The following is a 22,260-nucleotide window of genomic DNA, read 5'->3' as shown; positions in this document are numbered from 1 at the left end:
GGAAAGGGAGCCAGAGCAGAGACCCCAGAGCTCCCAGCCCACCAGAGGCCTGTCTTGTCCTTCCACCCGTCACAGTTGGGCCCCGGATGACAACGGAACCCCAGTCCCTGCTCGTGGATCTGGGCTCTGATGCCATCTTCAGCTGCGCGTGGACCGGAAACCCGTCCCTGACCATTGTCTGGATGAAACGGGGCTCCGGCGTGGTGAGTCCAGTGCTCAGACCTTGGAGTGTCTCAGGCAGGGGCCAGGGGAACCGTGGGCCCTGGACAGCTGCCTTCCGGGGCCTCTGTCACTCCAGTGAGCTAAAGGAAGAAGGGCTCCAGAAAGAGCAGAGGGGACCCCAAGGACCCACATGTACCTCCCCGGCCCTGAGCACACACCGCCACTGCGGATTTTCCTGTCCTGAACCTAACAAGAAAAGAGGGCGGTCACCAGTACTCTGGGAGTGAAAAGTCACTAGGAAGGCTTTTCAACTTTTCCCATATAGTGGCTTTGGGGTTAAGCCTTGCTCTCTTCTGTGTCCCCCTTTTAAAGCATGTGTGTTCTTCAGTGTGCACAAGAGTTTGTCTCAGGAGGACCAGTGAGAGCACTGGGCAGGAAGGGAGGGGGAGGCAGGAGAAAAGCAGCCTCTGTGCGGCCAGCTCTGTGCCAGACGCTGCACGGCCTTGTGAGCTCACTGCCCGACTGTAAAGGACGGGGGGCATCAGAGATGATACATGACTGTCCACCGCCACACGGGAGTCACCGCTGGAGCCAGGATTCCAGCTCCGAGCTAGCCAGTGCCATGGTCTGTTTGTTTTTCTTCACCCCAAACCACACCCCAAAGGGATACTGAAAAATGACTCAGAAAAGACAGGTCTGGGGACACTCAAAAAAGTAGGTTCATTTCACCTGTGGCCAGCCTAGTACAGGTGGGTAGACAGCCCCTCCCTGTATGAGAACGCTTCAGGGTGCAGCCAGGGAGTCCCCCCTCCTCCACACTGCTCCTCCCCATGCTCTGACCCCCAGGGCTGCAGCAGACGCAGAGTCCTCCCGCTGTGTCGCAGGCTCTCCCACGGTGGATGCTGTGTGATAAATGTGTCCCCTTCCCAGCCCTAGTTCTTACTGAGATGCTGGAGACATGTCACTTTCCACCAGGCCTGTCTTTCAGACTCCCTCTAGAGAGAGCCCACCCCCACTCTCTGTGTCTGGTTTTCCCTGATTCTCCCAGGTCCTGAGCAATGAAAAGACCCTGACCCTCAAAGCCGTCCGCCAGGAGGATGCTGGGAAGTATGTGTGCAGAGCGGTGGTGCCCCGGGTGGGGGCCGGGGAACGAGAGGTGACCCTGACTGTCAATGGTAAGACCCCCCACTCCTGCCAGGGCAGGTGGCGGAAGGGAGGGAGAGGAGAGGGACCCAAGGCAGCTTGGTCCCAGGCAATAACCCAAGAGGCTGTCATCAGTTCTGGCCCTTACCATCACCTCCAACTATGGGTCCATGACAGTGATGTGCACCTTGTCAAGTCTATGTCAGGGCCCCGTTCTGACCTGAGGAAGGGCCTGGGTGGTTTCTGGTCACCTGTCTTCTTCCATATCTTCTAAGGGCTCTCAGCACTAAGAGTGGTAGCTGATGAATTTATCCTGGCCAGGAAATAGGAGTCAGAGGGTCACTGGGCAGCCAAAGCCATACCTACCCTTTAAACTTGACCTTGGCCCTGGCAGGAATTTAAGGAGAAATCTCTGGACTCCTGATCAACTTCTTCCCATTGCACTAGAGTCACTCAACTAGGAACACCTGTCACAATGCCCACAAGACCAAGTGTTCAGGGGTCCCATTAGGGGAGAGAAGGTGTCTTATCATATATAATAAAATCATTGCAGCAGGAGTGTCTTTTCATCTCTCCAAGAATACAGTGTGAGCTACTAGATGACAGTCACCTGAAGCATGTAGGGGATGGGCTGAGACCGGGCCTGGCTGATGGGATGTAGAAGGTCATGGAGAAGCTGGGACCCAGCTCAGGTCAGACCCAAGATGGTTGTGGCACCAGGACAGAAATTTGATGTCTCTGCTGTGATGAGTGCCTGGGCCATGGTCAGGAACCCAAGGTGCTTGTTTGAAGGGGTGAGAAACACTGAGCTTGGTCCCAGGCAATAACCCAAGAGACTGTCATTAGTTCTGGCCCTTACCATCACCTCCAACTATGGGTCCATAACAGTGATGTGCACCTTGTCAAGCCTATGTCAGGGCCCAGTTCTGACCTGAGGAAGGGCCTGGGTGCCACTCCTGAGCTTCCTGCCCCGCTGGGCTTCGGGTGCCTCGCCTCGTGTCTGTCATGACGGTGGCCCTTTGCAGGTCCTGCTGCCCACAGTCTGCCCGGGCCCGAGGGAGGGGCTGCTGAGTTCTAAAATGTGCCCAGCCGGCTTCATCTCGACCCAGGAAGCCACCTCCTGAAAGCCTCATCTTTGCTCCCCTTTCCTAGGAATCTCACCAGCAGGCTGCCCCTTAGCCACCTCCTTCTGCATCCCCATAGCCAGCTCCCTTCATCCACTTCCTTCCCTCTCCCCTCCTCATGGGCATGGCCGCCCCAGGGGAGCATTACCTACTCAGACCCCTGAGTGTTCACAGACCACCTGGGCAGAACTGACTCAGGAGTCTTCCTGCCTTTCCCGTGTGTCCCTAGGACGCCACCAATAAATTGGCACTGCAGGGCTAAAAATAACAGCATCTTATCGTGCGTCCATATATCCATGGCAACACAGGCTGCAGCCTTTTCCTGTCGCTCTGGTGTCTGACACTCAGCTCAAGCACCAGGCCCTGGTGAAATCTCGGCCACCCCGCTGGGAGGGTGCTAGACCGTACTGGCCCATGGCTACAGCTGGCTCTAGTCCACCTGCCCCAGAACCAGCCAGTCTGGGGACCCTCGGACTCACGCATGGCCTTCAGGGTCCCCAAACCCAAAGATCTCAACAGCATATCCTTGTTCCTGGGGTGACCGAGGTGAATGAAGGAGGGACTGACATTCCATTGTCGCTTTAGACAGTCAGGAATTGTTTTCCATCAGAGATTTAAAGTGGTTTCTTGAGGCAGGAACGCACATCTTGGAGGACATTTCCCTTGGAATGGGACACCCCAGCCTGGGCCCTGGCATCTGCCCAGGATTTAACCCTCCAGAGTCTGGCTTTCCTTTGCCCTTTTTGCCTCCAACTACCCTCCCCTGGGTTACCAGGAAGAGAATGCCTAAGGGAAGGGAGTGGAGCAAGGAAGCTGTTTGTTTCTCTCTCGCCTGAGGCAGGGTGGTAGATTGCATGGCCCAAGGAGAGAAGCCTGCCAGCCTACCTGGGCACCTGAAGAACAGACGGGAGAATGGTGCAGCCCTTTGCAAAGGGGCATGGACTAGGCTGAAGGATCTGACATTCTGAAGGAATCTAGAATGATGGGGGTCCAGGCGGGGGGTACTGCTGGCCATTGCTCTTTGGGGGGCCGAGGGCACAGAGATGGCTGCTTTGGCGTGCTCCCGGGCCCTCAGGAAGGCAAGATGAGCCGTGTCACTGCTGTGCTGTGACTCCCGCAACCCCATCCAGCTCTGTTCTGATTTTGGCTCCTTTGAAGAAGTCCTTTAACACAGATGCATCTGCCTGAGAACCCCCAGGGGACCCCTCGCTCCTGGAAAGTGAAGGGGAGAGGTATGGTTTCACCCCTTCCAGTGCAGCAGTGAACAGAGCCCCATCCAGTTCCCGGAACACCCAGCCCTCCCACCTTTTGGCCAAAGCACCCTCCTGGTGCTGAGGTCTCAGCCCTCTCGGAAAGGCAGCTGAGTGTGGAAGTCCCAGTCTTGAGGGTCCCCCACATCTGCCTCACGCAGCTCCAAGCCATTTGCATTTTAAACTCAAAAAGTCACCTAAGTGTCTCTAGTAGCTTTTTTCCCCTTGGCTGAGAGCTACTCATAGAGATGCAAATCCAGTTTAATTAAGGTGGTTAATAAACAGTAATTATGTTTGCAGTGATTTTTTGTTTTGTTCCCAGCATAATTTTACCTGTCCTCAGGTCCCTGTCTCTGCCTCTTTTGCTTCTGTTTCCTGCCACCTAACCCCTGGCCTTTACTCCAAGAATTGGGGAGGGGGCACAAGGGCTTGTACCCCTTTGCCTCTTGCTTCACTGCCCACCCAGACAGGAAGTTGGCTGCACCAGCGACTGAACTAGCCTCTCCTCCACTCCCTGTTCACTGCTAGGTGGGCATCACGCAGGGAAGACTTCCGGGTGAATAAAAGACAGACAGGAAGCCCTGCTGGACTTTAAGTAGACTCACTAGTAGGCTGTGTCACGCAGTAACTGAGACAGGTACTCCAGAGCCCTGACATACGACACATGCACATACAAGTGCTCACACACACCTGCACACACGGACTGGGTAAGAGGAGGTTGGGTCAGCTTTGGAGCCACGGTCTCACCTGGGCTATCTGAGATCTCCTGAGGCACATGTGAGACGAAGGCCATGAAGGGGCGCTGCTCATTGCGCACGCCTGCCCCCCACTGGTAGAGGAACGTGGCACCTTTTCTCTCCTTCCCTAGATGCCCAGCCCTGCCCAGGACGCTGGGTTTGTTAGGCAACTGTGCCCTCTACTGGCGATCTGAGAAAATGGCTAGAACTGGAACAGCTGGCTAAGGCGCAGTGCCCCATCAGTGAGCACAGCTGCAGCTCTTCCTCCCCGAGAGCTCCCCCACTCCCTTCTCAGGCTGATCGCCTCCTTCATAAAGCGCTCCTCGTCCATCCAGTGGAAACATTCTCTCTCCTCTGAAATCGGTTATCACTTCATCTCTACGTGCCTGTGGTCCCAACACTCGCCACCATTTATCACCGTTATTTATGTCTGGAGGAAGGGAAGCATCCCCACTTCCCTCCTCTGGTTCTTTTTGGCTGGTTGAATAATCAAATCGAGTTGTGTCAAATTAACAAGAGAAAACAAACTTAACTGCATGCATACATACAGAAGCTGCACATCCATGAGAGAGGGGCCAAGGTCAGGTGCGTGGGGCTGCAGACCGAAGGCCAGTGCAGGACAAGGAAGCGCGGTTCAGGAATTAGCACGTCGCCCTTTCACACAAATGGGTCAAAAATGTAATTTCCAATCATGTCTTATTGTAAGCAAGACCTCTAATTTAAATTCTGGCAAGTAGTTAAGAAGAAGTAGAAGTTTCTCTTGAGCCTACATGGTCTCCGTTGCCTTTAGCTCAGAGTAACACACACACAGCAGAGTAGCACATGTTGTGGGGACATTTTGAACCCCTACAATGTCTTCTGGGCTTTTATGACTAAGAATCATCCGGTCAGGACCCCTAAGAGGTTCATGACTGATGCCTTACACTGACCTTGCGCACACGAGCCTTCAGGAAGTATCTGCTGAATGAGTGAGATAATGAATAAACATCTGAACCCACCCACGAGGGGTTCAGCAGGGGCCTGCCCTTCTGGAATCTCTGACGTGATGCTGTTTCCCAACAGGACCCCCCATCATCTCCAGCACCCAGACCCAGCACGCCCTCCACGGGGAGAAGGGTCAGATCAAGTGCTTCATCCGGAGCACGCCACCACCTGACCGAATAGTGAGTGCTCCGGGGAGGCGGTGGGGGATTGCACCACAGCCCACGGCGCCCACAGCGCCCGCAGTGCCCGCAGCACCCTCAGTGCCCGCAGCACCCGCAGTGCCCACAGCGCCTGCAGCGCCCACAGTGCTCACGGCGCCCAGCAGACAGTCCCTGCTCGCAGCTGTGCGGCCGCGGGGAAGTCAGTGCACAACTCCCTGCGTCCTTTCCTCAGCGGGGCCTTACCCCCGCTTGCTGGCTTGGCAAGGCAGCAGGAGGACAGACTCCACAGGCTGCATGCCTGTGCAGGCTGCATGCCTCTGCCGCTGAGCTGGGAGCTGGAAGCTGGCAGTGCTGGCTCTAACACAGAGCTATGTCCTGAGAGCACAGGAGCCAATGGGGGAGCAAAGGAAAAGGAAGATACACAGTTTCTTCCCTTTCCTGGGTTCAAGGCCAATTCTTGGCAGAATGCTAATCAGAGTGAAGTTTCTAGTGGGCAACCCCCTTTCTGCGCATCCCAGGGTCCCCCTCGCTGCCTCCGTCCATGGAGAATGAATGCTGCCTCATTTATCAAGTTTTCCCCCTGAAAGTGCCATTCCATCCCCTCTCCCTCTCTCAGGACCTTTATCTCCAGGCAGTGCAGCTAAGGCAACCTGAGTATTCACACTTAGTCCTCCCAGGCACATGCGTTTGTGAAAGGGAGCTTTCTAATACAGTCCATCCTAAAGTGGTGGACGCCCAGGCATAATTACCAAGAAAAGTGAACATTTGGCAGCACCAGTGTGTGTGGAGGGGAGCTGATATTATTAGTACACCCCGTGCCTAAGACAGTTCTGCTAGAAGATGCTCCTGGGCCAACCCCAACATGCGGTTCTGCATTCCATGGTCCAGTAGTGCCAGGGATGGTGTGAGGCTACCTGCTGAACACCATGGGCCGTGTATGCCGGAGCTGGTGCTGAGGCTGTACAATCCCGGGGTACTGAGGCTGTTCAATCCCAGGGTGCCGTCCTGTACACAAGATGTTACTAAAACATTGTTGCTATTACACACTTTCTCAGGAATTTAGTTCATTCAAAGATTTGCACAAAAATTGCAAGAATTCACACATAGAAGTAATACTTGTGTCTCCCATTCCCATCACTAGTTGTTTTTTCTTAATTATAAGTGCAACACATGCCCACTGTAGAATATCCCATCCAGTCTTGAGCGTAATCACACCAGCTTTCTCTTCATAGATATCTAACTCTAGACCAGCAGTTCTCACTGGGATGATTCTGGTCCCCAGGGGATATTTTACATTGCCTACAGACATTTTTAGTTGTCACAAGTAGAGGGGGGCTGCTGGCTCCTGTGAGTAAGTGCCGGGGTGCTGCTCCAATCCTACACCGCATAGGACAGCCCCCAACTGAGAACGGCTGCAGTGCGGAGCTGAGAAGCCGCCCCCTCCTGGTGCCCCGGGCCCCGGGCTGCCTTCATGGCCACGCTCACAAAGAGCATGAGCACACAGGCTGCACCGATGCCTGTGGTGCGTGTGACACAGCTCTGTGGAGAACTGAACCATCCTCCTCAGAAACTGAGGGAGTTCCAGGCGGTCACAAACACAACTCTCAGGGCATGCTCTTGTACAGAGAAACACCACCAGACGCAGCCACTGGTCCTCCGCCTCTAGCGACCATGGCAGCAGTGTGCTGGCCCAGGCCAGCCTGGGGGACTCCCGTCCCTGCCACAGTCACCTGCCTGCTGGAAAGATGTTCCAGAGAAGACCACATGAGGACCCCTTCTCGAAGGAAATGCCCTCCAGGGTGGCCAACCTCTGTGTGTGTACATGTGGTGTGCTGTGTGTGTGTACATGTGCGTGCACGTGTTTGGCGGTACGTGGTGGTATGCTGTGTGCATGTGTTGTGGCATTCTTGCAGGAATCAAAGGAGGACAAAAACGCCCAGACAACTTGATGAAGAAAGTAGAATTTATTAAAGCCAGCGGATCATGTGGGATTTGTAGCTCCGAAAGACAGGCTCCCCAAAGTTGATTTTCTTACAGGTTATATACCTTTACAGTATCTAAGCAATGGGCATGTGATTTCTTTGTTTAAGGTTTCCCAGGACTCAAAGAGAGGGGAGGGAAAGTTTCAGTGGGGTAAACAAGAGGGAAGGAGTTTCTAGATCACTTGCCATAGTTACATAGGTAACTATGAATAGGTCCTGCTATTCTTGCTTTGTATTGTAACTATGGGATATAGTTCATTTATTACTGGCTGACTTAGTTACCCCTGCTAGCCCCTTTCCCTTGAATTTTTTTTTATTTCTTCCTTCTCAGGGAAGAGGGGGCCTGCCCTGCCTTCCTCAGCATATATTATGGGTGTGGGGTATGCACACGTGTTTGTGGTGTGTTGGGATGGGTATACATGTGTGAACGTGTGTGTACATGAGTTAGCGGTGTGGTGTATATGGTGTGTACACACATTTTTGGTGTGTGCTGGAATGTGCGTGAACTTGCATGTCATGTGCTAGAGCTGGACACAGCATGTACATGAGCCTGGCAGTGTCACCCTGGAGCACAAAGGGGCACGGTGGCCAAGGCGGGGTCCCCTCCTAACTCTGACCCCCCCCCTGAGTAGGCCTGGTCGTGGAAGGAGAATGTGCTGGAGTCGGGGACCTCGGGACGCTACACGGTGGAGACGGTCAGCACAGAGGAGGGTGTCATCTCCACCCTGACCATCAGCAACATCGTGCGGGCCGACTTCCAGACCATCTACAACTGCACCGCCTGGAACAGCTTCGGCTCCGACACAGAGATCATCCGGCTCAAGGAGCAAGGTGGGGGCCAGGGGATGGTGGCCAGCAGGACCCCTCCCCACCTAGGGCAGGGCCCCAACAAGGTCTTCCAGAGTTCTGAGGAGACAGAATGCTTAGTGAAGGCTCCAAGTGGGTCAGGGCACGAGGATAGGTCACTGCTCCTGCTCACTTGCCATACAGCCTTGGGAAGGTCAGGGGGAGTGACCCTCCTTGGCCCAGCTCCCCCGAGGCAAGGGTACCAACCTGTACCAGGAAGCCTAAGGGTTAGAAGGCTGCTCAAGGAGATGGCCCTTTAGGGTGGTGTTTAGGAAAAGGTGACCACATGAACAAGCCAATTTAATTGCCATGATATACCTCCAACACCTTCTAAAAGCTTCGGCTTGCCTGCACTCAGCATTTCCGTGGTGGGCCCTGGTCTCATGCCTGAGTGCCCTCGGGAGTATGTAATCCACTGAGGGGCAGCTTGGGACCTTAGGCAGGGCACAGGGATCCCCCAAGATAGACGTGTTGGGAAACCTGGCCTACCAGTTAACATGCAAGCCAGTCCAGACACCCAGAAGTCCCCCAGAGGCACCCATGCTGAGCTAAAGGGAAGAGATTGAGTTGCCCCAACCACTGAGCGGGCGGTCAGCCCCTCTGCAGTTCCCCTGGAATGTGGGAGACACATGAACCAAGGTGCTACAAAGGAGACAGCTCGGGGGCTGCTCTGGGCAGAAGCGCTGGGGGTGGGCAGGAAGTGAGAAAGAGGAGGAGGGAAGGGAAAGGCTCACCCCACTGTGAACCCGGGTGCAGACTGCCCAGCTCCTGGTCGTGAACTCCAGGCTCTGCTCAGAGTCTCACATAGACCAGAGGGCAGGGAGCCGGGCAGGGTGCACAGAGGGGGATCCAGAGAAGCTCGGGCACCAGCAGCCCCTGGGGCCGAGGATGTGCTGCAGACCTGGCCCCTCTGCCAGGGTTGTCAGAGAGCCTCCGCCCTGGCACTCCCTGACCCTCCAAGAAGAGGGCTGCCCACAGGCCGTCAGGCCCTGGCAAAAGGCTCTGGGCCAAGCAGGGGTCCCCGTGGGGCCCTCCGGACTCAAGGTTGCCCTGTGGGATCACACATGTCTCCCAACACCCCTTCCCTAACAAGTGCTGCTTCGCATAACGCTTTGCACATAATTTGCATATCATCACACATCATCCCAAACCTCCGGCCCCCTGTTGCTCACCCTCCCTGTCTTCCCCTTGGTGCCCACACCCCCCCATGCTCTCCTGTTAGTGTTCTCACCTCACCCCTAGACCCACTTATCTGCAGCCTTGACTTCTCTCTCTGGTCCTTCCCCCTGGAGTCTCTAAATCTCTACAAATTCCAAAGGTTGAGGAGGGCGCTCCCTCCCCCCAGACCCCTCCAGGTGGCAGTCCCCGGTCCCACCCCGCCCTGGCCAGCCAGGCCCTGGCTGTGGACGCTTGCTTTATTTCCAAACAGGTTCGGAAATGAAGTCGGGAGCCGGGCTGGAAGCAGGTACGGAAGGAGACATGAGAACTCCCCGGGATGGGGGGAAGGGACCTCAGGGCTAGTGGGGAGGGAACTCCAAAGGGGGTAGGGAGGCCTGTGCAGGCCGCTAACTTCTCTGCCCTCCCCCAGCTCGAGGGTTCAGTGCAGTCAGAGCAGCAGGGAGACGGGCGCCCAGCCCGCGTGGGTCAAGGAACCTCAGAGACCCGTCTCCTCCCTCACTACCTCCAGAGCCTACAGGCTCCTAGCAGCCGGGACCAGCCCCTTCTCCCTCCTGCTCTCCTCCCATCCCTTCCTTTCAAAAGCCCTGGCTCCTCCCCTCTGGGGACAGCTGCCCTCAGCCTGGCTCCCTATTTCCATCCATGCTCTCCCCAACTCTCCCAGCTTCTCAGCATCATCACCAGCTTAGCGTGGCTTCCCAGGGCCAGGGCCTCCAGCCCGCTGCAGCCTGCCGAGCCCGTGCTGCTGCACGCTTTCTCCACGGCTGCCTCCTCCGCCAACTGCCGCCGTCCCGGGCACTGCCCTCCCACCAGCAGTGGTCAGCGGGTCCCTGGGTTGAGCTGCTCTGTCCAGGGCCCCCCAGAGGCACTCCCCCCACTCTCCAAGCAGAAATTCAGAAAGAAGAACAAGGAGGGCATTGCAAACCCGACTCCACAGGGCTGACCAAGTACATGCCGAGGACGTGGGGTCCTCTGCCCTGGCTGATCTGCCACACTGGCCGAAGGAGGTAGGGCCAGTCAGTTCCTAAAACAAGCTTCAGTGGGGCACAGGCAAGCTCAAGAAAACAACAGTTATCAGCATCAGGCTGTATTTGCCCTGAGGCCCGTCACAGTTCTCCTGGTGCTGGGGAAGTGTTTCCTGCCGGTTTCCATCTCACATGTGTCTGTTGGCACTCACCCAGTGGTCCCTGAGCCCTTCATGCATGGGGCTTCTCAAGCACAGGCCACCTCCGTGGATGGAGAGGAGGCTGAACAGGATGGCAGCTTCTCCCTCCAATCCCTCTCTCTCCAGGGACAGCTGAGGGGTGCTCTGTCCAGAAAGATAGCCAGCACAGGGGGCGTAGCCCAGACCTACGGAAGCCAGGCGAGAAAGGACTGCACAAGGGCAGGTCGCAGAGGAATGCCCCCAAGGGTCCCCTGGTGCCCCTCAGCCCTCTCCTGCCTCCATCCACCTACTCCTCCCAGCTGTTAGCAACACCAGGACATGTGGAGGCACAGCATGCCAGAGGCAGAATGCCACTTCCTTGGTTCTGTGGTTCCACGGGTGTGACCCTGAGTGAGGCCGAGAGGTTGAGGAACCTTCCATGGCTATCCTTTGGCTCTGAGCTCAGCTGAGACAAGACCTAATTATTCCAGGGAAACTTACTAGGAATTTGAGGAGAAGCAAAATCCAACCCAAATTAATAAAATTCCAAAGCATAGAGCCAATGAGCTTCCAAAGCAGTTTCTTTTTTTCCTGATAAAAATTAAAACTGGAGACAGAATCATCTATTAGTCAAACCAAGTCCACTGAGGTCAAGTCTCTTCACTCCTGGCTGTTGAGACCAATTCAAGCTCCTCTATTTTCAATCCCTGAATGTTCACTGCATTCACATCCTCCCCACCTCTCCCTCCACTCTAACAGGGGTCTCAGCCACCAGTGGGCAGGAATGAATGAGCTGCTGTGCAGGTCCTGGGGTAGAAAGAGTACCCACCTACACTGTCAACCAACAGGCACCTTCTCCCTCCAGGAGGAGGGGACCAACCACCTCCTCCCCGTAGCATCTCCAAGGACTGTGGTTTCAGGTTTTCTTCTTCTCTTTAAAGAAAACAACAATGAGAGGCTAACTCACGGCCCACAACAAATAGGCAGACATCCCACGGCCAAGCATGCTGAGGAACATGCGCAGGCAGGAGGGACGGAGCGCTAGCTCTATGGAAAGTGTCCTCCTTTTACAATCTAGATCGGCTGTGGCCCTCTTTCCCAGTTAGAAATAGGAGCAGAGATGGAATAGGGCTGGGTGCCAGGCTCAGTTCCGAGGCCTGTATTGCATTCACTCACCTACACCTCATAACACAGCCCTGGGCGACACTGTAATCCACCCACTTTACAGATAAGGGAGGTGGCAGGGTCGCCCAGCAGCGATGGAGTCTGGGCTACACAGAGCGTGGGAGGTGTGGAGGGGGCTGTGTGGTCCAGCGGGTGGAGCTGGGCAGGACCGGAGTGGGGGCCGCGGGGAGGCGGAAGAGGAGACCTAGATTTGCCTTGGCTCTACTTAGCTGTGTGTCCTTGACCAAGTCACTTGATCTCTCTGTACCTCCGTGTTTCCCTCTATGACTGAGAAGTGTGGACTCTGGGCCCTAAAGCCTCTGTGCCCCTTCATTCTCTTGTTCTATTCCCAATGGACTCTTCCGGCCCCAAATCCTGTGCTCAGGCCCCATATGCAGCCATCATCACCCCCGCCCCAACAGCACTCCGCATCTCCTTCTCCACTGGGGTGCGGCAGGCACAGACCACAGAAACTCAGCCAGGTGCGGGGCTCTGCCTAGCTGCGGTCTGGGCCCCTTGAGAAGGGCTGCCAGGACTGGCCTGGGAGAGGAAGGAGCAGGACTGAGGTGGGGGCTCAAGGAAAAAGAGCCCTTCTCCTTAAAGAGGAGAGAGCTGTGATCCTGCTCCGCGGGCCCCTACAACTTGGGCTTCTGACACCTGCAACTTCTGATGCCCTCGCTGCATCAGACCTGAGAACTCTAAAAGCTGGCTGCCCATGCCCAGCCTCTTGCACACGGGAAAGAGAAGAGAAGGAAAACACCGAACTGAACAGACAAGGGCAGAGCACCGCTGTTTTTTCACAGAAAACCTAGGACTTAAGAGTTTTCAGCCACTGCATAATAGACGACTCCTGGTTTAATCCCCGAGAGAGCTAAATTGTGCCTGGCCTTGCCTCTCATCTCCCTTGTCCCCTCTCCGGTCCTCCCCTCCGTGTCTGCTTGCCTCCCGCCCCCACCACCACTGCTGCCGTGTCTTCCTCCCGCCCTCCCCCCCACCCCATGTCCCACCTGAGCTGACCCTGTGGGACTCAGCACCCTTCACAGGCACTTCCCAGAAGAGCCCAAGTGCAGGGCTCTGGCCCCCGCTGGCAGAGGCTGCGCCCGAGGGACCTGGCTGAGGCCCTGGGGGAGAGTGGGCTGTTGGACCCCTTGTCAGCTGTGCCTGCTTCTCTCCCACAGAATCTGTGCCGATGGCCGTCATCATCGGGGTGGCCGTAGGAGCTGGTGTGGCCTTCCTCGTCCTAATGGCAACCATTGTGGCCTTCTGCTGTGCCCGCTCCCAGAGAAGTACGGGAGGGAGACCCGGGATCTCAGGGAGGGGGACAGAGAAAAAGGCCAGGCTTAGACTGCCCCGGAGAGCAAGTAAGCAGGAGTGCAGTGAGCGGGGCCCTGGTGGTGCTGTGAGCTGTGGGCCGGGATGGGCTTCTGTGCACCTGTCTGTGCAGTGCTGTGCGGGCATCTGGCCCGCAGTGGGCACTCCACCGAGGGGGACTGCACGAAACTGACCTCACCCCTCCCCGGGCAGTCAGCCAGCACTCTGGATGGGAAGACGTGTAGCCATATAGAACCCCATAGAAATCTGGGCGGGAGGGTCCAGTCTTGCCCTCCGAGACCAGGGAGGACAACCAGAAAAGTAGGTCACCCACGCATGAAAAACAAAAAAGCATTCAAAGAATCACCTTGCACAGACCTTTAATGGTCTTTAGTCATTAGCAATAAAATCTTGGTGTTTGTGTGCTCCTGAAGGACACATGTGTCTGGAGTTTCCACCCTGGGCATAGTGCTGACGTATGTGTGACAGACACACGCAGACGTGTAAAACGGGACGGTGCAGCAGAGGTGAAGACATTGAGGCACAGTCCTCTAGACCCACTTCTGCATGCGAGCATGGGTGGGCCGTGCTCGCCCCGGCCGCAGGTTTCCTGTGTGGGGTAGTGAGGGGCCGGGTGACAGGGCCGTGGGACCCACTCAGCTCTAACATTCTGTGCTGTGAGCACAGGGCGCGACATGAGGAACCAGAGTGGGCCTGCTCTCTCCTCCATGTGGCAGCCTTCAGTGTGGGTCCCCTTACGTCTCCTCCACTTCAAGCTAGGTGGCCTTGACTCCCCCAGGTGTGGTCTTGGGTCCTCCTCCCTCACCACCCTCTCCGTGGAAACTATAGGGGAGCAGATTGCAGCCAGAGTTTTCTAACAGCTCTTCAACTCTGGAAGTTGAACAACCTTCCTTACAAAAGCATAGACAGGAAGCTGGACCACCTGATGTCAGGAATGTTTCTGCTTCGGGCGGGAAGAGGACCATTAAGGTCCTTTCTGAGCCAGATTTGTGATTCTCTGAGTGGAGAGATTGGAGCCCGGTACAGTAGATCAGAGAAGGCTCCTAGAAGGAGGTGAGAATTTAGTAGAATGGAAAAACCTAGCTCTGTGAGCTGGACGAACAGATGAGGACAACCTTTCAAGCTCCGGGAGTGGCAGTGACAGGCTGAGGGGCATGCAGCCAAGAGCCGCTGGAGAAAGAGCTCTGAGGCCCAACAGCCCTCGGCACCTCCAGGAGGTGTTCTGTTGGCAGGAGGGAGCGACTGGAGGGTATGGGGGCATGGAGGGGGGTATGGGGGCATGGAGGGGGGGGCACTTGACATCTCAGGCCCTGATGCCCAAGAATGCGGACTAAATCTGTCATCTGCATGTTCTTATTTTATGTCCAGATCTCAAAGGTGTTGTGTCAGCCAAGAATGATATCCGAGTAGAGATCGTCCACAAGGAGCCTGCCTCTGGCCGGGAAGCTGAGGAACACCCCACCATGAAGCAGCTGATGGTGAGAATGCTGTCTTACGCCCACCCCACCCCAGCCTCTGTGCCCTGGAGGTCCTGGACCAGAAGCCTTCTGTAGCCCTCAATGCTGCCACAAAGCAGAGCATCAGTCAAGATGCGCCCCTCCCCCCATGCAGGACAAACACCTGCTCTCAAACAACGAGAATATCGCATCTGCTATACTGCACTCGGTGTTCTAGAGACTCTAAGACGTCTAAGATGCAGTCCCAGCTTCCAGTAGAGAGAGGAGACGTGTAAAAAGCCACAACGTGCTGTTATACAATGTGTAATTCTACACACACTTACAGATATTACAGATATTCAGTATATACCCTGTGCCCCAATATCCCCCCAAAAGTCTGCAAGAGGCATAGGTTCCCCTTCTGGAACTGATTTGCTTACCATAAGCAAATCATCACTTCTCCCAAGCCTGCTCCTCCACTCTGCTGTGCAAACAGAAACCTGAAACATGGCTAGGAAACTCCCCTAGTGGTACACTGCAGAGGGTGAGCATGAGCTGCTCTGCGCCCCAGTCTCCCCACTGGGGGAATGGGGGGGTGGAAGAGAACACAGGCTGTGCTGAGGGCGAGGTGGGAACCCCCTGAAGAGCCGTGGAGTACAGCACACTCTCCAGAGAGGTTATTTGTTCATGTGGCTCACGGACACCTGTCTCCTTACCCATCTCCACTAGGCGGGAAGTGAACCGCCTCATCAGCCTGCATCTCCGGAAGCTGCCGGTCCCGCACGGACACCAGCATTGCTTAGTGCACCAAGCTGAGTTCTTCATCAGCTGCTCTTTTTTTTATCCATTTTATTTTTGGTGCTGTCAACTCTACTCCAAAGATTCCTCAACGGGGCCCCTACCACCACTCCACCATTAGTGTGTTAGCTTGGGCTCCCTGGACTATCACAGCAGCCTCCAAAGTGGTCTCACTATTCAGTTTTTTCACCACTGTACTCAGTACCCCCTCCAGGGTCCCACAAAAAGAGTCTTTCTAAAACACCAGTCTGACCCTGTGGCTACTCAGAATCCCAGTAGCTCCCCGTGTCTGCTGGATAAAGTCCATGGTCAAAGATCATCAGACTCGTCACCATGAGGCACCTGCCCGCCTTCCCAGCTCCACCTTCTGGCCAAAGGCACAGGACCTCGACACCCCAGAGAACTGCACTTCCCGGCCTTTGCGTCTTCCTGACCCCAGAGCCTTTGCAAAGACAATTCCCTCTGCATGTTGGATTGGTCAGTTGAATTTCACATTCTCCCATGAGGATCGGCTCAAACGTCACCTCTTCTGTAATATTGTTGCCTGTCACCCCACTGCTGGCAGAGCTCTGCTCTTCCCAGACACTGCACGCTGTCCTTCCCCTTGCATTGCTCTGTGACTTGTCAAGCTCCCCAGTTATCCAGAGTTCCTCCGGGCAAAGGTCGCATTCCTGAATCTACCCAGTGCTAACCTGGAGCCTGACACGGTGAAGCATTTAATCTCACAAGGGAGTGACCGAGGCCCGACCCTGAGAAGGCATGGGCATCTCCATAGATGAGCTTCTGGACAAGTCTGTGTGGTAGGACCGGCCTGTCCTTTGTTCCAGCTGCCGATGACCGTCTGCACATCCCCGAGTCCAAGCCCTCAGGAAAGAGGGGAGCTCGCTCGGCAGTCAACTAAGAGAGGGGCTGGGGGAGGACAGCCAGGGCAGAGGGACCTGCTGAGGGCTCAGTGGCTATGCCTCCGCTTGGGGGACTGTCCTCCCTCATAGCCTTTAGCCCCAGCCCCCTGCAGCCCCACTTGAGGACAGACAGGCTGAGAAGTTGGAGCTGGGGAAACAGACATGCGATGCACTCGGAGCCGGAGCTCACCGGGAACCAAGCCGTGAGCAGTGCTCACCAGGGATGATGGTAGAGGGCTGGGCTGGTTCCATGGGGCTCCAGAAAGACACCAGGAAAGTGAGTTGCAAGGGATGAGAATCATTACAGCCCCGAGAGTAGGTGGGAATCTGGCCTTAATCATGTCAAGTGCAGAAATGACACATGGGAAGCAGCTACAATGTGCCACAAGATAGCATCGCCGTGGTTATTCAGATTAATTAGCACACTGACTGTGTGCTGAGTATGCTTTAATTCTCACCATGAGTTTTATTATTATTTTAATTCTCGGGAACTTAGAGCAGTGCCACTCATTCGCTCATCCAACACAGCTTACGTTTGTAACAGCCCCACCGCATGGAGACCGGGCACTATCCTGGGTGCTGGCAAATCAAAGAATTCATTTAAAAACAACTAATATGATTCCATCCCAAAAGGATTTTGGTCAATGACCACAGTATCCAAGGCATTGTACCAGACACAAGAAATGTTTTTTTCATTGGCACTTTGGTATCCGTTAAGGAGGAAAAACTTTAGTACATCTTAGTCATCACTGTGTCGCCCGAGTCACCATGATTCATGGTGGTTCTTCCTTAAGGTCCTCATTAACCGTAGCCCTGAATGACGCACTGCCCTGCTGGGGTGGGGTCCCACCATGTGCCCAGTGTTATTGTTTATTCACAGATCCATCACCCTGGTGAGAATAGCTTCATCTTTTTTTTTTTTTTTAATTTATTGAGGGAGAGAAATGAGAAGTATCAACCCATAGTTGCAGCATTTTAGTTGTTCATTGATTGCTTCCCTGATGGGGGCTGAAGGGGGGGCTCCAGCAAAGTCAGTGACTCCTTGCTCAAGCCAGAAACCTTGAGCTCAAACCAGCAACCTTGGGCTCAAGCCATTGGCCTTGGGCTTCAAGCCAGCAACATTTGGGCTCAAGCCAGCGATCATGGGGTCATGTCTATGACCCCATGCTGAAACGGCAACCCCACGCTCAAGCTGGTGAGCCTGCACTCAAGCCACATGAGCCTGTGCTCAAGCCAGTGACCTTGGGGTTTCAAACCTGGACCTCAAAATCCCAGGTCAACACCCCATCCACTGTGCCACTACCAATCAGGCAAGAGAACAGCTTTATCTTAATCCATGTATGCTTGGCCCTCAGCACAGGTCTTGGCCTGAAATTCAGTAAATGCTCAATTAATTGAACTGAATCAGCCAAGTGAGAGCTCCATAGGTGACCCTTAGCCCAAAAGGAAGAAAGTTCAATCTTAGAGGCCTACCCTGCCCCGCCCTCCCCCCCCCCGCCCCCTTCCCTGTCTCTCTGCTTCCCACGACTGAGGTCCAGGAACAACATGAGATCTGAAATCTCCTCCTGACTCCTTCACCTGCCTCCAGTGTGCTGGGAAGGGGGGTGGGGGTGGGGAGGGGCAGAAATGGCAACCTTCCTTCAAGTTGGTTGGTCCTTTCCTTGGGGGAAGTGAACGTTTAGCCCACCTCCTGCCCACTGAGCAGCCATTTTGGGGTTGCAGATGGACCGGGGTGAATTCCAACAAGACTCAGTCCTCAAGCAGCTGGAGGTCCTCAAGGAAGAGGAGAAGGAGTTTCAGAACCTGAAGGTAAGAGTGGCTGCCAGCTATGGGACTCAGCATGGAACCTGGTCTTCAGCTCGGATGGCCCAAGCCCTGTGCCCAGACAGACAATGACAGCAAATAAAACGCCAGAGGTCACCTTGCGGACAGGTATCTATCCTCCCCTAAGGTGCGACCCTCCCTGTAAAGGCACCCACTGTCTCACTCCCACACTAAGGAGGCAAGGGAGTCAAGGTTGAGGTCCCACAGTTCTCCTATCCCACAGCCTTTTCACAGATACATTTAAAAACTAAGTATCCATGTTCTGGACAAAAACAATAAAGTCCGGTTCTCAAATGACCTTGCATTGTGCTGGTGTAACTAAATCTACCATGGAGAGGCCCCTGCTTCCCTCCTTCAGCCCTTCCCCTCCCGGCTGGCACTAGAACACCTGACAGCCCTCTCTTCTTGGTGTCCCCACCAAAATAACCCTTCCCGACACCCCCCTTCATGCATTTCTCCCTGCTGTCTCCTTCCGCCTGTCCTCATCCCTTCCTGTGTATGGGAGGGCCAGCTCAGCCTTGGAAGTTCAGTGCAGTCCCGCCCACGCAGTGATGCTGTTCTTGCTTTTGTCCCCTACCCAGGACCCCACCAACGGCTACTACAGTGTCAACACCTTCAAGGAGCACCACTCAACCCCCACCATCTCGCTGTCCAGCTGCCAGCCGGACCTGCGTCCTGCAGGCAAACAGCGAGTGCCCACGGGCATGTCCTTCACCAACATCTACAGCACCCTGAGTGGCCAGGGCCGGCTCTATGACTACAGCCAGAGGTTTGTGCTGGGCATGGGCAGCTCGTCCATCGAGCTCTGCGAGCGTGAGTTCCAGAGGGGCTCCCTCAGCGACAGCAGCTCCTTCCTGGACACTCAGTGTGACAGCAGTGTCAGCAGCAGCGGCAAGCAGGACGGCTACGTGCAGTTCGACAAGGCCAGCAAGGCCTCTGCCTCCTCCTCCCACCACTCCCAGTCCTCTTCCCAGAACTCGGACCCCAGCCGACCCCTGCAGCGGCGGATGCAGACTCACGTCTGAGGATCCCAGGCCACCGGCGGGGAAGCGGGGGCTGGGGCCACGCACATCCTGGCTCTCCAGATAACAGGGGTACTTTGCAGAGGACCCCGGCAGCCTCCAGGACACCCCGGAGCGCCTCTGCCACCACCCTCCTCCGAAGCCCTGATTAAGCACAAATCTGGGTCCCCAGCTGCGGTGTGCCGGAGGCGTGGGGTGGGGAAGTGACAGAGGAAGCAGCAGCGTGCACTGTGCTCCATGCTGGACACTCTGGGCCCAGCCCTTTCCTGGAGGCCCCCCTCCTGCTCCTCCCACAGGCACTAGAGGCAGCTCTAACTTTGCTTTAATGAAACTGCCGATCACTCTCCAGTATCCCCTTGAGCTCTACCCCTTGCTGCCCATAAGCTCTACCCCTGCGCCTGTGCTCCTGTACAACTCGAGGGAGAAGGGGGGTGAAGTGTTCCCCTGCCCCGCCGACACTGAGCTGCCCCAGAGACCCCAGTGCCCTCTGCTGCTCAGAGCCAGAAATGGCCCTGGCTGCAGGACCGTCACTCACCACACTGGCTGGGAGCCCACCCCCAATTTGTTTGGTGTTTTGTGTCCATACTCTCCCCATCTGTCCTAGACTGGATGCCTCTGAACTCTGAGGTGGGCCTGGCCCCATCAGAAACTGCTACCCTGGAAGGGGGTTTGGAGGAGAAAAAGGGAGAGTGTCAGCCCTGGGGGGAACACCTGGCTGGACATGCCCCTCCCAGGCTGTGAGCCTCACAGCTTCCCGTCCACCCCTGCTTTGCATAATCCCCTCTCCCCTACAGCACATCAGAGTGAATACAAGGAGTGAGAGCTTCTCTGGTCATGGGGAGAGAGTGTCCTGGGAGATGCAGGTGTGAGGGGACTAGAGGCCAGGTCTTTAAGATGATGACCTCGCTTTCTCTGCCGATGAATCACCAGGGGCCTAGATTCACACCAGAAACAGGGCCCTGTCTTTAGTAAGACCCCATGGGCAAGAGAGAAAGTATATCAACACCTTACCCCTCCTACTCACCACCCGAGAATAAATGTTAGGGTTGTTACTCAAAACAATTCGTTCTTTCCTTTTGTTCCTGCAGAACCACATGAAGAAACCAAGAGCTTTGGGAATTCAAGGTTCTTTGCCCTTGTTGGGTCCATTTTCCTAGGTAATGCAGGCTGCCAGTAGCTCAGGCTCCGGAGGTAGCTGCACCTCTGGGCAGGCTCCTCTCCTGTGGATGTGCCCCACTCAGAGGGTGCAAAAGCAGGACTCACCAACACCTGACTCATTATTTATTTATTTTTTTTGTATTTTTTTTTTTTTTTGAGAGAGAGAGAGATAAGGGGTGAGGAGCAGAATGCATCAACTCCCATACGTGCCTTGACCAGACAAGTGTAGGGTTTTGAACCGGCGACCTCAGTGTTCCCAGGTCGACACTTTATCGACTGCGCCATCACAGGTCAGGCCCTGACTCATGCTTTAGACAGCTCAGAGGCAAAGTGGTCGTACTGGGCCCTGGAAGGGTCGTTCAAGGTCTTTCTCTCTGTAACATTCTGCAAGGAAAGTTTCCTTTTGGGGAGCTTCAGGGAGAGAGGCCCTCTTCAAAGAACTTATGGCACCAAAACCGTACATGCTAAACCTCAAATAAGGCTCCAAGAATGGCCCTGCTGGGTGAGAAGCTTGATATAGCACTGGCAGACAGGGTGGCATGGGTAAACGGGCAAGTTTGAGGGTTAGTTCAGGGGCTAGGAGTCAAATGGGACTTTAGAGAACCCAAATTGTGCCTAAGGTTGACTTTCCTGTTAAGTTTTAGACCCTTTTTCTCCAACTTCCCCCTCAGTCCTGACCCTTCATGGAAACCTTCACCACAGAAGTCTGTGCTTCTTTCCAGTCACCGATTCCTTGGATGGCCCCAACCAGAGATCCTATGCATTGCCTCCTTAGTTCCTCCACCCAGAAGGGTGCTGGGCCTTCCAGCGTGTTTCCGATTGCTTCAAAACTCCGAGTGCCCGACAAGTCTTCCTTTGCAGCCCAAGGGAGTAAAAGGTGATGAGAAATATAAGTATACACCCCAGGGCCATATCCTGCGTCTAGTACCATTCTGGCCCACACAGATGCCCGGGGACTGGCCCCTGAGCATCCTGGGTTAATCTTGATGAGCCTTCTTCCTTCCCATGTATATGTTGCCTTTGCCAAAAGGGAACAACTTTCTAAGACCAGATACAAAGTGCCTTGGTGTGCTAGCATAAGAGAGAAGGTGGCTTAAAGAATTTGTCCATTAATTTGTCCCGGTCGCCCCCACCTTGGCAATGGCTCCTAATCCTTACCACAGCCTTCCTTGCCCTTGACACTCCCCCCCTCTCCCCCACAGATCGCTTTCATAATAGGGTGAAGGCGCTCACTCTCTCCTGAAACCCAAGGTTATGACTTAGGAAAAACAGGGAAGAAAGCTATCCTCCTGTAGAATGGAACGAGCTCATCTCCCTCTTGAGCTTCAGGCCCTCCCAGAGAGAAGGTGAACTGTCATAAAAGAGCAGCACAAGGTCTAGACAGGGGCTGAGCAGTCAAGACTCAACCAGCCAGTGCCCAGCGCCCTGAGCTCCCTCCATGCACACACACTGCAAAGACGGCCGAAGGGGCAGGGGGTCACAGGTAAGGCCTTGGCGAAAGAGAACATAAAGGGGGAAGTGGTGGCATCTGGGTCTTCTGGAACATTGAGGTGCCAGGAAGGGGCCTAGATGGAGCTGTGTGCCCCTCACTTGTGTCCAGCCCTGTTTTCTCCCAAAGAAGTGAGGGTGCAAAAGAGCTGAGAAAGGGTGTTTAAAAAATTTAAGGCCGTGGAAAGCCCTGAATTCCCAGGTGATTTCAAATGAACTGAAATGAGTCTCCAACTGTAATCTTAGTTAATCCTCACAATTCTAAAAAGTATTACCATTTTATAAGCAAGGCAATGAGGCTTAGAGATGCCAAAAGACTTGCCCAAGGTCATAGAGCTAACAAGTGACAAACAGGAGATTAAACACATGTGATTTCCTCTGTAAAATGTTTCCATCCTGCAGTGCCAACTCAAGGCCATGTTCATCT

The 22,260-nt window shown here is 54.9% G+C and overlaps 1 protein-coding gene across 2 annotated transcripts in view; it reads left to right on the top strand.

Annotated features, from left to right (window-relative positions):
- The window catches only part of KIRREL3 (kirre like nephrin family adhesion molecule 3), a 546,205-nt gene extending 526,002 nt beyond the window's left edge, over positions 1 to 20,203 (top strand). Inside the window, exons 9-17 of one of the 2 annotated variants that reach the window (XM_066365206.1) lie at positions 76 to 203; positions 1,211 to 1,337; positions 5,479 to 5,579; positions 8,176 to 8,374; positions 9,819 to 9,854; positions 13,052 to 13,159; positions 14,574 to 14,683; positions 18,064 to 18,150; positions 18,747 to 20,203. In XM_066365206.1, the coding sequence (XP_066221303.1) occupies positions 76 to 203; positions 1,211 to 1,337; positions 5,479 to 5,579; positions 8,176 to 8,374; positions 9,819 to 9,854; positions 13,052 to 13,159; positions 14,574 to 14,683; positions 18,064 to 18,150; positions 18,747 to 19,190 (1,340 nt within the window). In that variant the 3' untranslated portion in view covers positions 19,191 to 20,203. The remainder of the gene's footprint in view (positions 1 to 75; positions 204 to 1,210; positions 1,338 to 5,478; positions 5,580 to 8,175; positions 8,375 to 9,818; positions 9,855 to 13,051; positions 13,160 to 14,573; positions 14,684 to 18,063; positions 18,151 to 18,746) is intronic. The other variant, XM_066365207.1, reaches the window with a different exon arrangement.
- Positions 20,204 to 22,260: the final 2,057 nt, after the last annotated feature.

This window comes from Saccopteryx leptura, chromosome 2 (assembly GCF_036850995.1).
Source record: "Saccopteryx leptura isolate mSacLep1 chromosome 2, mSacLep1_pri_phased_curated, whole genome shotgun sequence".
Lineage (NCBI taxonomy): Eukaryota > Metazoa > Chordata > Mammalia > Chiroptera > Emballonuridae > Saccopteryx > Saccopteryx leptura.
The sequence above is the reverse complement of the archived record's forward strand: the minus strand, read 5'-3'. Positions and strand labels throughout refer to the sequence as shown.